The sequence below is a fragment of the Carlito syrichta genome, unplaced genomic scaffold, assembly GCF_000164805.1.
Source record: "Carlito syrichta isolate Samal-C Ts95f unplaced genomic scaffold, Tarsius_syrichta-2.0.1 Scaffold28710, whole genome shotgun sequence".
In the NCBI taxonomy this organism is placed as follows: Eukaryota; Metazoa; Chordata; class Mammalia; order Primates; family Tarsiidae; genus Carlito; species Carlito syrichta.
In genome coordinates, this window is record NW_006972806.1 from 1357 (window position 1) to 15883 (window position 14527).

Below are 14527 nucleotides of genomic sequence, written 5' to 3' on the forward strand. Positions count from 1 at the left end.
GAGGGTGAAACCCTCATAAATGGGATTTGTGCCCTTTTAAAAAGAACTCCAACAGAACTCCCTTGCCCTTCTCACCACATGAGGTTACAATGAGAAGACCATGGTCTGTGAACCAGGAAGCACGCTCTCACCAGACACTATATCTGCCAGCACCTTGATCTTGGACCTCTCGGCCTCCAGAAGTGTGAGAAATAAATGTTTTTTGTTTAAGCCATTCAGCTCATGGTATTCTGTTCTAGCAGCCTGAACTAAGACAACTGATATAGCTAAAGAAATAGCAACAGCCGGGCTCTGTGGCTCAGCCTGTAATCCTTCGCTTGGGGAGCTGAGGTGAGTGGATTGCCTGGGCCCGTGGGTTCGAGACCCGCCAGGGTAACTTGGCAAGACCTCATCTCTACAATAAACCAAAATATTAGCCGGGTGTGGTAGCGCCCACCTGTAGTTCCAGCTACTTGGAAGGCTGAGGTGGAAAGATTGCTGGAGCCCAGCAGGTGGCCGGGAGCAGCCACTGCATTCCAGTCTGGGTAACAGAGTGAGACTCCAACTCAAAAAAAAAAAAAATAGAAACAAATGGGTTTTTTTCTTGGAGAGAAAATTTGGCTTTAAAAAAATTAAAAGAAGTACCAAAACCAATAATAAAACCCTGCTATGGATCCTAGAATACTTTTGTGAGACATTATGTGAGTTAAAAGATTAGGCTTATATACTTGGAAACCACAGTTAAGAGAAACACTCATGTGAGCAAACATATCACTCAGAGCATGGATACTTGTACCTTAAAGCATTCTGTTATCATTCCATATCTCTACACATATGATAAGAAAATTCATTCTCCAGTAAGGAAGTTTTCAACTAAGTAGGAAATTTCATGGTGAATATAGATGCAGATAGTCACTTTTCACTATATATTTAGTAAACACTCATTTGTCACTCAGGTTATTCAATTATGTATCATTCTAACTGGGAAGCTAAATATATTTCTCCTTTTTTAGAGTATAATTATATATAAACAGAAATATAGATCTAGTAGAAAAGACTTTTTTATTAAGCACGTTTTCAAAGACAGAGTCCCGCTCTGTTGCCCAGGCTGGAGTGCAGTGGCACAATCACAGCTCACTGCAGCCCTTACCTCCTGGGCTCAGACGATTCTTCTGCCTCAGCATCCCAAGTAGCTGGGACTACAGGTGTGTGCCCTTCTGTGTCTCTTCCGCCTCCAATCACAGTCAGGTCGCTTAAATGCTCATGAGAGTCTATCGGGCCCACAGAATAATTCAGGATAGTCTCCCTGTCTTAAGGCCTGTGACGTTAATTCCATCTGCAAAGTCCCTTGTGCCATGTCGCATATTCACAGATTCCAGGGACCAGCCACCTTTGAGAGTCATTCCACCTATCACAAAACATGACTCATTCCTTCATGAAATGCTGTTTGCTTTCATATATTTTTATTTTATATATTCGTTACGTCCAGCTGAGTTTTTAAAATTTTTTGTAGAGATGAGGTCTCCCTATGTTGCCTAGGTTAGTCTCAAACTCCTGGGCTCTTGATTCTCTTGCCTCGGTCTCCCAAAGTGCTTGGATTACAGACGTGAGCCACCATGCCCAGCCTAGAAAAGACTTTTTACATGCAGTCCTATATATTGCATTTTTCCTCATCAGTATTTTTGGTGTTTCACATGGCACATGCATATGTCCAAATACAAAACCACACATACAGATTTCACTGAACTGTCCTCTGCCACAAAGTTAATGTGTTATATATTTTATGTTTATGTATATGTCTAAGGATATTAAAATGGCCTGGAAAATCCCTGAGCAGACAGAGCCAGTTAGGCCATGCAAGTGACCCCCACCCTGCTTAATTTGCAGACATAAGCAAAACTTAATTTGGGCTATTCTTTGTAAATGCCTATATTAAAGAAAAATCAAACTTAATGCAAAGTAATCAGACGTCATCAACTAACTTATAATTATATATCTAGGTGCTTGTGACCCATCAAATCTCCCTATATTTTTACTTTACTACCATGCTTGCCCTATAAAAAAGCCTTTCCCTTCTGTTCCCTCGGAGGAACCCATGAACCACTTCTAATTTGAAATTGCTTGATTCATAAATCACTGTTAGTTCAAATTAACTCTTTAAATTTATTGTGACTCAGTTTACCTTTTCAAAATCCGTGCATTTATGTCTCAAGTTAGATGTTTTTCTCCTCTAGGAAAACATAAAGTAAACCCGAAGGATTTAAGATTTCAAGTGCGGTGTCTGTAATTCCAGCTACTTTGGGAGGCTGAAATGGGAGGATCACTGAGGCTAGACGTTTGAGATCAGCCTGGGCAACACAGCAAGATCCATCTCTAAAAAAAAAAATTTAATATTTCCAGAAGTTAATGTCTTGATTTATCTCATATGATGATTATATAAGCAGTTCTACAGCTATGCATGCCAACTTTTTCAAAAAAGTGAAGTTAGCATTAGGAATAATAATTTGTTCGATATTGTTGGGATCTGAGAAATTTTGTGTGCTGAGAATGGTGTGGAATTAAGGGTTTCCAAGTATGATGACCAAGATACCTTTTGTATCTACTCTCAGCCATATGCAATATTGTCAGATAATTATCTCCAATAAAATTTTTCCCAGCCAAGTGCAAAAAGAACAGAACAAAGAACTGGAATTTTAAAAATTATTGTTATGATGAAGGCTAAAATCTGTATGACAGAAACAGATGATGGAGTTTGATCCATACTGCTTTGTTTTTACAACTGCTTGCCCAGATAGAATAGATCCAGAAAGAAGCTACTGAAATAAACAATAGAACATTTGAAGCGTTATAGTCTTTGATAATGCATATTCATATTCATTCCCATTTCCTTCAGAAAATATTTGATGCTTCTCTAAGACGAACATATGAAATCACATATTTCATGAAGGAATGAGTCATGTTTTGTGGTAGGCGGAATGACTCTCAGAGATGTCCTACTCCCTGGAACCTGTGAATATGTGCCATGGCACAAGGGACTTTGCAGATGGAATGAACGTTACAGACCTCAAGACAGGGAGACTATCCTGAGTTATTCTGCAGGCCCAATAGACTCACATGAGCATTTGAGAGACTTGACTGTGGTTAGAGGCCGAAGAGACACAGAAGAGAGGCTTGACAGAGGGGAAGCAGGAGAGACTAGAAGCAGGAGAATGTCTCTCTGCACTTTTGTGGGTTCAGAAAGTGGGCTGGGTACCGTGAGGAGGAACACAGACAGCCCAAAGAGCTGAGAGTCCCTGACTGACAGCCAGTAAGGAATTGAGACCTCACTCCTACAACCACAGGAAACAAATTCTGCCCACACCTGAATGTACTTGGATGCACATTCTCCCCCAGAACCTTCATGTGACAACTATTCAAGACTGGCCGACACCTTGATTTTTGTCCTTGTGAGATTGTAAGCAGAGTAATCAGTCCAGTCCTCTTGCATCTAAAGCGAGAGATTAAAAAAAAATTGATGTTTGTCATAAATTATCCCAGCCATAATGAAAAGCGGATACACATTCTCCAGCTTCCATCTGAATCTCCATGTATAAACTTTCCCATTCAGTTCAAAACACTTGGACATAGCCAAAGGGAACGCTTTCCTCAAATACACCTGAGAAGCCGGGCTCGGTGGCTCAGCCTGTAATCCCGCGCCTTTGGGAGGCTGAGGTGAGTGGATTACCTGAGCCTGCGGGTTCGAGACTCGCCTGGGCAGCGAGACCTCATCTCTACAATAAATCCAAAAAAATCAGCCAGGCGTGGTAGCGCATGCTTGTAATATGTGAGAAAACATATGTGCAAGAACGAGAAAGTGAGCTTCAACAGAAAGTCAAAATGCCAGAAATAGTGTCTGGGTTTTTTTTTTTCATTCTGTTTTGCTTGGATTACGTCTGGCCTCAGAGCTAAAGTCATGTGCGTGGCCATGAGCCATAGAGGGCCAGGCCATGACCATACGTAAGTACAAACACACCCAGTGGATTCCAAAGTTCCCTTTGACTCAAACGTATGAGAAAGGCCGTAGCCAGTTTGAAATAGATACACAGCAGCAACCACCCAAATAGGCATGTGCGCAGATAAAATTGTACTTATGTCAGAGACAGTGTTCTGAATTGGATTGTTTCCCCCACAAATTCATATGCACCTCAGAATGTGCTCCTATTTGGAGAAAGAGTCTTTGCAGAAGTCATGGTGTCAAAATAAGGTTAAGGTGGGGAGTCCCGATGCAATGGGACTAGTGTCCTCATGAAAAGGGGAGATGGGGACACAGAGACGGACAGACACAGAGAGAAGCGACTGGGAAGACACTCAGAGAGAGGACGCCCTGTGGAGGGTGGGAGGGTTACGCCTCTAAGGCCAGAGCTGCTCTCTTGGCTCCACTTGACCCCTACGTGCTGCCATGTGGAAAGGGAGCTCAAGAGACCTCCTAACCCCGGGCTGGGCCTCACCCAAGCCCTGCCACCTGCTGTGGCTGCTCTGTCACGAGTCCTTTTTGGTGTTTGTTCTAAAATACCTAATGCCAAATAAAAATCGTATATAGTCCAGGTATACAGCATGATGGGTTGATATAGGTACACATTGTGTACTGAGTACCGCAGTCAAACTAACACAGCCATCACACCACACAGTCACCATTAGTGTGTGTGTGGGGGCGGCATTTAAATCTGCTCTCTCATCAAATTTCCAATAAATACAGTGTTATTAACCGTAGTCACCAGGCTGAATCTTTTTCTTTTAATGGGGATGCTGGGGAAAGTTTGTGAATGAAGGACTGACATGCATGTTTGCCAAACAGGGTTAAACAAAAGATCACATTGCGGGACTGATTTTAAAATGGAGGGTCCCTTTGTCACCTTGCACTATGGAATTGTCACAATGTTAAATGATTGTTGTTACCTTTCTCCTGTTTTATGTGTTGGTTTTATTGCACCATACAGGTGTTCTCCAGAGCATCGTATTGATTTCCTACTGTCTAATAAAGAAAGGATATCTTTTGCCCAAAGTGACTGATAGTTTAACTCAATCAATTATTACAACTTCTTTTTATTGTCTGGTTATAATACAGTGAAACATTTTACTAAGTCAGGGAGCACATCAGCCTTTCCTGGACAATAATAAACAAAGTATCTGCCAGCTCAATGACTGAGTACCAGGAGACATTGCAGCTTAGAAGAGGGAGCCTGGAGCAGGGAAATTATGGAAGGGCGTAATAAATTTTTTTCCCAGGGATGGTCGTCATAAGGAAAGTCCATGGTCATTAGAAATGTCATTTAACACTATCAAAAAGATATATTTGCCAATCAATGCTTCAGTTGCTTCCTGAGTGTATTAGCATAGTATTGCATTTTATTAGTTTCTTTCTAGAATCATTTTGAAGTTACTATGGAGATAGCATAATATGAGTAAAATTCATCCCTAAAATTGGCTGCCAGCACAAAAATTAAGAATCCCATTGTCCAGGTGTTGACAGTCCCTCAGAGCAACCCGTCCACACAGCCACTGTGAAAATGCAAGAATGTCAGTCTTCAGAATTCTAATCGGTTTCTTTCCTCATATTCTAAGTCCAACCAAAGTTGTTTTAAGACATTTGTTACCTATGATAGATTTTATTAGCAAACCCAAGGAGCAAATTATTTTAAAAACAAATAATGCAACATATCCAACACCTATCATGCCAAAATAAAATATTTAGGAAACACTAAAAGGGGTAAGAAATAAAATAGCATACAATTTTTAAATGATTCCAAATAAGATTGACTATAAAACATTATTTGTCAAATTATAAATACAGTATCAGCCTTTTACGGTTTAATATTCGACAAGAAAGATTTAATAATGCCCAGTTATTCAAGAGTGCATTTCCATGAATATATATGTGTTACTGTTATACATGCTTTTGAGTTATTCCTATTTGTATCATATTTTTATCCATTTTTCCATGAAATAGATCTCATTTATATATTTAGAAAACTATTACTAATAATTTCTTTCAAAAAACGTATATATTCCACTATGTGTGTGTGTAAATATATATATATCTCTTCCACTATGTGAATATACTATATATATCAGTCCTACTGTCCTGCTTTGCAATTCTTAGGCACTTTTCTTCTTTGCTTGTATTTTTTGCTGTTATAAAATTTACTTTTATAAACTTGAGCATGTTGTTTTTCCAGTGAATTTTGCATTTTCCTTGTGTGTGCCTATTTAACTGAATTCACCCATTTGTGTCATAAACTTTAAAAACACCAGCTCTAACCATTCTTTTAGCAGCATAAACTGGTTGCTAAGTTGAACTAAGGTACATGAAACTGAAATAGATCATTTCTCACATAGAAACAACTTTTGGTTCAGCTAATATTCATTACTCATTTTAATACTTTGAAGACTACATAATCCAAATTCTTCTTGAATGCTGTGCAGTGCATTGAAAGAGATAATAAGTCTCTTTTTTGAGGGGTTAAAAAAATTTCCTATGAGACACTAAGAATCAAATAAATGAAATTAAAAAGATTAAAATTAATTCTGTAATACAGTTTAGTGATGAGTTTATTTTATTATTAGGTTTCCCCCATTCTTATTTTATATTGTCCCAGAGAAAACAAGTTTGGTGGATAAAATCCACAGTATTTTCTGCCCAACTAGCTTATACATTTAGAATGACCTGAATATGTAAAGCTGCAGACACTAATTTCATTCCTACAGTATAATACCAACCATTTATTGAAACTAATCTGATCAATTGCACATTTTAAATCAAAGAAATGGCAACATTTTTCAGAGAGGAAGAATACACACAATTTTTAGAATAAGTAAATAAAATAATAAATGAGATAAAAACAGACAAATGAAGGAAAAATTCCATCAATTTTCTGGTGCCAGATAAATGGAAAACATATTATTTGTTCCAAAGAAAACTGGAGAGAAAGATTTAGAACAAATCACTGGTGGATGTGGATTTCTGGATCTCACTGTTTATAATAGAAAGTTTAATTCACATATGCAGACTTCTGGACTGTCATTTGTCCAGTTTTTCCTCCTAACCTGAAATTTATTTATTTATGTATTTGTTTATTAATTTGTGTGTTTATTATTTTGAGATAGAGTCTTCTCTTACCTTAGCCTCCCCAATAGCTGGGACTATAGGCACACGCCACCATGCCCAGATACCTTTTTAAAATTTTTTGTAGAGTCAAGGTCTCACTCTGTTGACCAGGCTGGTCCTGAACTCCTGGGCTCAAGCAATTCTCTTGCTTTGAGCTCCCAGAGTGTTGGGATTATAGGCATAAGCCACTACACCTAGCCAGATTTCATCTTTTAAATTGTTCTTCAAACAACAATCTGTACTGTAGCAGGTTGGGGATATATCTTGCTTTATTATTATTATTATTATTATTTTGCATTAGTGTTTGAAATTGAGGTTGACTGAATGTAAAATTCTTTTAAACTTGCCTTTATGGAATCTTTCTGCTGTTCAGTGCCATACCTCTTTCCATGATGTTGGGAATACAAAATTGACTGGTAGGTCAACATTCCCACATCCTCCTGGTGGGAAGAATCCTTGCCAGAACAAGAACTGTGATAAGGCTATAGTGAAGTCTGTAGTGAAGATAAGGCTATAGTGAAGTCTGTAGTGAAGCCTTACTCTCCAGTTGCAATGACACACAGTGACAATTTTCTTGCCTTCCTCAGATCCCTACCCAAATGAAACTAACCCGGGTTGAAGTTTTCTTAGTTCCTAGTATCCTGATTTATTCAATTTCATAGCTAAAAATATGAAGTACATTATGATTAGATCTTGGCCTAAAAGTTTTACCACCTTTTCTTGGGTACATGGGTTTATCTTAGTGGTTTTTTTAAAAACAGAATTATTGAAATGATTTTATTTAGAAATAACCTAAGTTATGTGTCAGAAAACACTACCTGGTCAAAGACAGATTAGCAGAACTGTTGATATTTCTAGAATTCATTACTCAAAAACATTTATTGAATTAATATCCTCTCAGTTTTTATTCTACTGTGCTTAATCATCTTAATGATTTGTGAAATGCAGTAGAATTATTCAAGGTTCATTCTTCCAGGGTTCTGTACCGTTGAAACTTATATTGATTTTTTAAAATATAAAAATATAAAGTACTTTAGTGTTCAAACTTAAAAAATATGGCATTAAAATGTAAACTTTCAAGTCTCTGTCATGTTATGTATAAGGTTTAGTAAGTTAAAAAAAGTCTTAAATATTTTGGAGGCTTTAACTTTAGGAAACTAAAGTAGAAAGTATTAAAATATTAAAGCGATAAGACTTCAGCTATTAAAATAGAAACCTAAACACAACATTTAATTTTTACGGAAATACTTTGGAGGAATTCAGAGTACAGGTATCAAGAGGATGCCTCATTGATTTCATTGAGTGGGATCTTCATTGCCTATTTTTTGAAATTGTACGTGTTTGCCAATATTATGTTAAAGAGAGACAAATGAAAAACAGGTAAGTACAGTGGGAATATCCTATTTTGCAGTTTTTTAAATTTTAATAGCCGATAAGACAGAACAGCATTGAGAAAACTCAAGCCCCATGAGATAAGTATTAGTGTACTGTGGTCATTTTTGAATACCTAATGTTTAACCAATTGGTGATATAAAGAAATTATATTCCAGAAGTTTGAAAGAAATAATATTTGTAAAGTCAACATAAACAACCTTCTCTTTGAAAGTAAGGCAAAGAATAAAACCTTTCAAAAGCTAAAATTTTATAGCATACCATGAAATTAGATATTCAATTTACAGTGTCTTTGGCATAAAGCCATTATGAAACAAAGTCCCTCTTTCATATTTTTATATTAAAATTAAGTATTTATTTAGATCAGAGGTAGACAAATCATGGCCCATGGCTTCTTATTGTATAGGCCCAAGCTAAGAATTGTTTCATATTTTTAGAAGACTGTAAAAATAAAGTGAGGAATAAGCAACAGAGACCATATGTGACCCACAAAATCTAAAATATTTACTACCTTGCCTTTTACAGAAAACATTTGCAGACCCCTGATTGAGAGAAATGCCTTGTTATTTTATTCTGCATTGATATGACTCTCCAACCAATTGTCTTTAAATCAAAAGGCATTCTACAATTATTGTGTTATTTTTCTTTAACTTATATTGTGTACTTTCATCTTATTCTTTACTCATTTTGTGAACTTTGAGCCACATATCCAATGTTAGATTATATATTTTAGTTCATAGAGAGTGGGAAGAAGTTTAAATCACTACTTTTCTCTGTGCTTGGGCTGATGTGGAGGTAGTATTGCTTAATTTAGGCCAAAGTTGTATCCTTCCCCATACTTCTTGTAAAAGTATCGCCTTTCTGAAAAGCCCACACAGCGAAGGGAAATGATGTCATAAGCATTGCCATTCATAATTCAGGTGAGATTAGTTGTTGGTCGTGAAGAGACTTTGAATATTCAACTTCTAATGCTGGAAATAATCAAATGTTTATCTATTTCTGTTTATGCAACATTCTAAACTGCTAATTTTTTTTTATCATCATGTACCATAAAAGGGTGGTGGGTCGGGTTACATTTTGTGTTGTTAAGTTGTTAACATTACAATTTAGTCCTTGTTTATGTATTTGATTAAAGCACCCAATACCAAAAAAAATTACTAGAAGAGCAAATCTAAATATTTCTGCCTAATCAATACAAAACAATGCTTTTGAATATTCCCAAACACAGACACATCACAACACACAACAACATCTATAGGGTAGATATTGAACATATTTTAGATAAATAATAGTACCCAACTGTATTTTTTAAGTATCATTCTTCATGCTTCACAAGTCCAGCCTATTCTAAATAAGATATGGGTTATGCTTGCAGTTAGTTTAATTTTGTCTCCATTTTAACTTCTTTCGCTTACGCTACCTGATGCTGAAATGCGTTATGATGTCTTAAATGAGAATTTTTAAAAGTAGTTGAACTTCACTTGGATGGGCAATAACTGCTTCTATAGGAATCTGAAATGTGAGTTTTCCTCTGTTTTTTTTCAATGCTGAATTCCAGGTATTATCTCACATTTGACCAATTCTAACCCAGGCTCCTCACCCCCTTTGGAGCGATGGAGTGGCTGTGTCACGCCATGTCCAAGCCCATGCCTCTGGTGTCTGTGAGCAAGGGCAAGCAGCAGTGCTCACATGATGAATGTCCTGGAAGAGCTTTGTCACAGCTGGTGCTTTTGTCTCTCTGTCCAGACTGTCCCCACAACAGCTCTGACTCCGGGTGTAGTCGTCCCCTAGCCGGGTTTCAGGGCTGCCTGAGGCTCATCACCATTGGTGACAAAGCCGTGGATCCTCTCTCGGTACAGCAGGGGGCACTGGGGAGTTTCGGTGATCTCCAGATTGACTCGTGTGGCATCACAGACAGGTAAGGGTGATCACAGGTCATTTTAGCATGGCTGCTTCAAAATTTTTTTAAAAAATTACATATATAGGTATGGAGAGAGAGAGGGAATGTGTATGAGGGGAGAGAGAGAGCGAGAGAGTGCCAGCTGAAAAAAATCATTCTATTCTCTACCTTTTTCCCATATCGTTCCAGAGGAAAGTGTGTCATATTTACAAAGAGGATTAGAAAACTCCATTTTTGATCGAATAAGCATCATTTTTTTCAAATGATAGTATTTTATTAGAAGTTACTTATCTTAGGACTTTTAACTTAATATCATCACAACTTATGCGGTTCGTAATTAACAAGCCAGCTTTTTTAACCACACTTCCATCCCTTGGATGATATTTTCTGGGTAAGGGAATTTGACGGGTTACCATTCCTCATCAACTACCCAATGCCACGTCTTCTGCAGAGAAAATAAGTAATCTCTCCTTCCAGTAAAGCTTGACCCATAGAGATCAATGAAGAAGATATGTGCCTAATGCCATAAACTCAATGAAATATGGAGAAGATGAGAAAAGCATTTTAATTTTTTAAAATTAAGTATTGCAATCACAGTTATGCCGCCTGTTGGTTCATGTTTCTAAAGATTTTGGCTAAAAGATATCACTGGAGAAATAATATTTCTGCACATGACATGCTTTAATGCCGTGCCTTTGGCATTCACTTTTTTTTTTTTTTTAATGATGTGGGATACAACTCAGGACTGGGTATATAAGTGCAGGTGAAGTTCAGGCCTCTCTATGGATCTCACTTCACCTGGGTTAGGATCAGGTACCCTTATTGATGTTATGTGTCCTCTCTGCCCTGGACAGGTCCCACTACTGCCAATCCCTTTCTTGTAGTAGTATGCTAGCTATTCAGGGTCCACTCATGAGTGAGAACATGTGATACTCAGTTATTTGTTTCTGTGATAGATCACTGAGTATGATAGACTCTAAATTCATCCAAGTTGCTGCAAAGTCCGTAAGTTTATCCTTCTTTATGACTGAATAATATTTCATTGTATGCATATATACCACATTTCTTTTATCCAGTCCACTTTCGATGGGCGTCCCAGTTGGTTCTGTCTTTGCTGTTGTGAATAGTGCTGCAATAAACATGCGTGCACAGGTATCTTTTTTGTACAATGATTTGAGTTCCTCCGGGTATTTTCCCAGAAGGGGGATTGCTGGTTCATATGGAACATCAATTTCTAGTTCTTTTAGAAATTGCCAAGCCGGGCTCCGTGGCTCAGCCTGTAATCCCGCGCCTTTGGGAGGCTGAGGTGAGTGAATTGCCTGAGCCCGCGGGTTCGAGACCCGCCTGGGCAGCGAGACCTCATCTCTACAATAAATCAAAAAATCAGCCGGGCGTGGTGGTGCATGCCTGTAATTCCAGCTACTCGGAAGGCTGAGGCGGAAGGATCGCCAGAGCCCAGCAGGTCGAGGCTGCGGTGACTGGGAGCGGCCACTGTACTCCAGTCTGGGCGACAGAGTGAGACTCCAACTCAAAAAAAAAAAAAAGAAATTGCCATACTGTTTTCACAGAGGTTGAACTAGTTTGCACTCCCACCAACAGTGTAGAATTCCCTTTTCTCTACTTCCTTGCCAGTATCTGTTGTTTTTTGTTTTATTGATGATGGCCATTCTTACGGGAGTTAGGTGATATCTCAATGTGGTTTTGATTTGCATTTCTCTGATGATGAGTGAGGCTGAGCATTTTTTCATGTATTTGTTGGCTGCTCATATGTCTTCTTTTGAGAAGTGTCTATTCATGTCTTTTGCCCACTTTTTAATGGGGCTGTTTGTGCTTTTCCTTTTGGTATGTCTGAGTTTCTGGTTGTTAGGCCTTTGTCAGATACACAGTTGCAAATATTTTTTCCCATTCTGTGGGCTGTCTCCCCACTCTCTTGATGGTTTCTTTTGCTTTGCAGAAGCTTTTTAGTTTGATGAGGTCCCACTTTTCTATCTTATCTCTTATGGCATGAGCTTTTGGGGTTTTTATCAGAAATTGCTTGCCTACTTCAATTTCTGTAAGGGTGTCCCCTGTGTTTTCTAAGATTCTTATAGTTTGAGGTTTTATGTTTAGAACCTTGATCCATTTAGAGTTGACTTTTGTGTATGGTGATAGGTAGGGATCCTTTTTCATTCTTCTGCAAGTGGTCAATTTACTCAATTGGTTTTCCTCTCCCTATGGCTATAGGTGAAGGCTTTATCAAAGATGAGTTGGTTGAGAAATTAAGGCTTTGCTTCTGGAATCTCTGTCCTGTTCCATTGGTCTATATGCCTGTTCCTGTATCAATACCAGGTAGTTTTGATTATTGAAGCCTCATAATAAAGTTTAAAGTCTGGGAGTGTGATACTTCTCACTTTGTTTCTTTTGCTGAGGTTTGTTTTGGCTATTTATGGTCATTTTTGTTTCCATATGAATTTCTGTATTGTCATTTTCAGGTCTGAGAAGAATGATGTCAGTAATTTAAAGGGTAATGCATTGAATCTGTAGATTGCCTTGGGTAGAATGGACATCTTTGTCATTGTTGACTCTTCCAATCCATGAGTATGGATTATTTTTCCATTTGTGTCTTTTTTTATTTTTCTGAGTAGTGTTTTATATTTTTTGTTGAAAAGATCTTTCACTTCTCTGGTTAAGAAGATGCCAAAGTATTTCATTTTTTTGTCTGTGGCTATTATGAATGGGATTGTGCTTTTTATTTGGTTCTCTGCCTGTTTGTTGTTGGTATGTAAAAATGTGACTGTCTTTTGTACATTAATTTTGTACCCTGAGACTTTACCAAAGTCCTTTATCAGCGCAAGGCGTTTTTTGACAAAGTCCTGTATGTTTTCCAGGTATAGGATCATATCCCCTGCAAAGAGGAATTGCTTAACTTCCTCTTTTTCTACTTAGATACCCCTGATTTGCACCTCTGTCTGACTGCTCTAGGTAGGACTTCCAATACTATGTTGAACAGGAGGGGTAAGAATGAGCAGCCTTGTCTTGTTCTGGTTGTCAGGGAAAATGCTTCCAATTTCTGTCCATTTAGTAATATGTTGTTGGCTGTGGGTTTATTGTAGATAGCTCTTACTATTTTATGTTCCTTCTATACCTAGGTGTTTGAGGGTTTTTTTTTTTTTAATCAAGAATGGATGCTGGATTTTGTTGAAAACTGTTCTGCATCTTGTGATACAATCAAGTGGTTCTTGATTTTACATCTGTTGATGTATTTAATTACGTTTATGGTCCTGCAGATGTTGAACTAGTCCTGTGTCCTGGGGATGGAGACTGCTTGGTCATGGGGGATGATTTTTGAGATGTGTTGTTGGGTCCAATTTGCTCAGATCTTGTTGATTTTTGCATCTATGTTCATCAGGGATATTGGTCTCTCGTTCTCTTTCTTTGTTGGGTCTTTGCCCGGTTTGGGTATCAGTATGATGTTAGCTTCATAAAATGATTTGAGGAGAGTTCCGTCTTTCTTGATTGCCTGGAATACTTTCAATAGGGTTGATGTCAGCTCCTCCTTGTATGTTCTGTAGAATTCCGCTGGAAAGCCATCTGGTCCAGGGCTTTTTTTTTTTTGGTGGGTCTTGTGACGGAGTCAGTTTACTGGATTGTTTTTGGTTTATTTAGGGTCTCAATTTTTTTCTTGTTTCAGCCTCGGGGGTTGCGTGATTCAGAAAGTTCTCCATTTTGTTTCGCTTTCTATTCATTTTTAATGAGTAAAGCAATGCTACTTATGTATCTGCTGATTTATTGGGTTGAGGTCTCATTCTGTCTCCTGCCCAGGCTGGAGTGTCATGACATGATCACTCACTCGACTCATTGCAGCCTCAACTTCCAAGGCTCGTGTAATTCTTCTGCCTCAATCTCCAAAGTTGCTACAGGTGTGCACTGTCACACCTAGTCAATATTTTAAATTTTATTTTTGTTTATTTAATTTTTTTTTTTTTTTTGTAAAGACAAGGTGTCACTGTATTGTCTAAGCTAGTCTCAAAGTCCTGGACTTAAGCCATCCTCCTGCCTCAGCCTCCCAAAGGGCTGAGATTATAGATCTAAGCCACTGTGTCTGGCCAGTCAACTGTTTTAAAAATACTAAC

General features: G+C 38.0%; 1 protein-coding gene across 1 annotated transcript in view; it reads left to right on the forward strand.

Moving 5' to 3' along the window:
* LOC103271083 (contactin-associated protein-like 3) overlaps nt 1–14527 on the forward strand; it is a gene marked incomplete at both ends in the record, with an annotated part of 78739 nt that overhangs the window by 988 nt on the left and 63224 nt on the right. The window contains 3 exons of the mRNA XM_021716139.1: nt 6910–6922; nt 10135–10139; nt 10262–10433. Of these exons, the coding sequence (XP_021571814.1) occupies nt 6910–6922; nt 10135–10139; nt 10262–10433 (190 nt within the window). The remainder of the gene's footprint in view (nt 1–6909; nt 6923–10134; nt 10140–10261; nt 10434–14527) is intronic.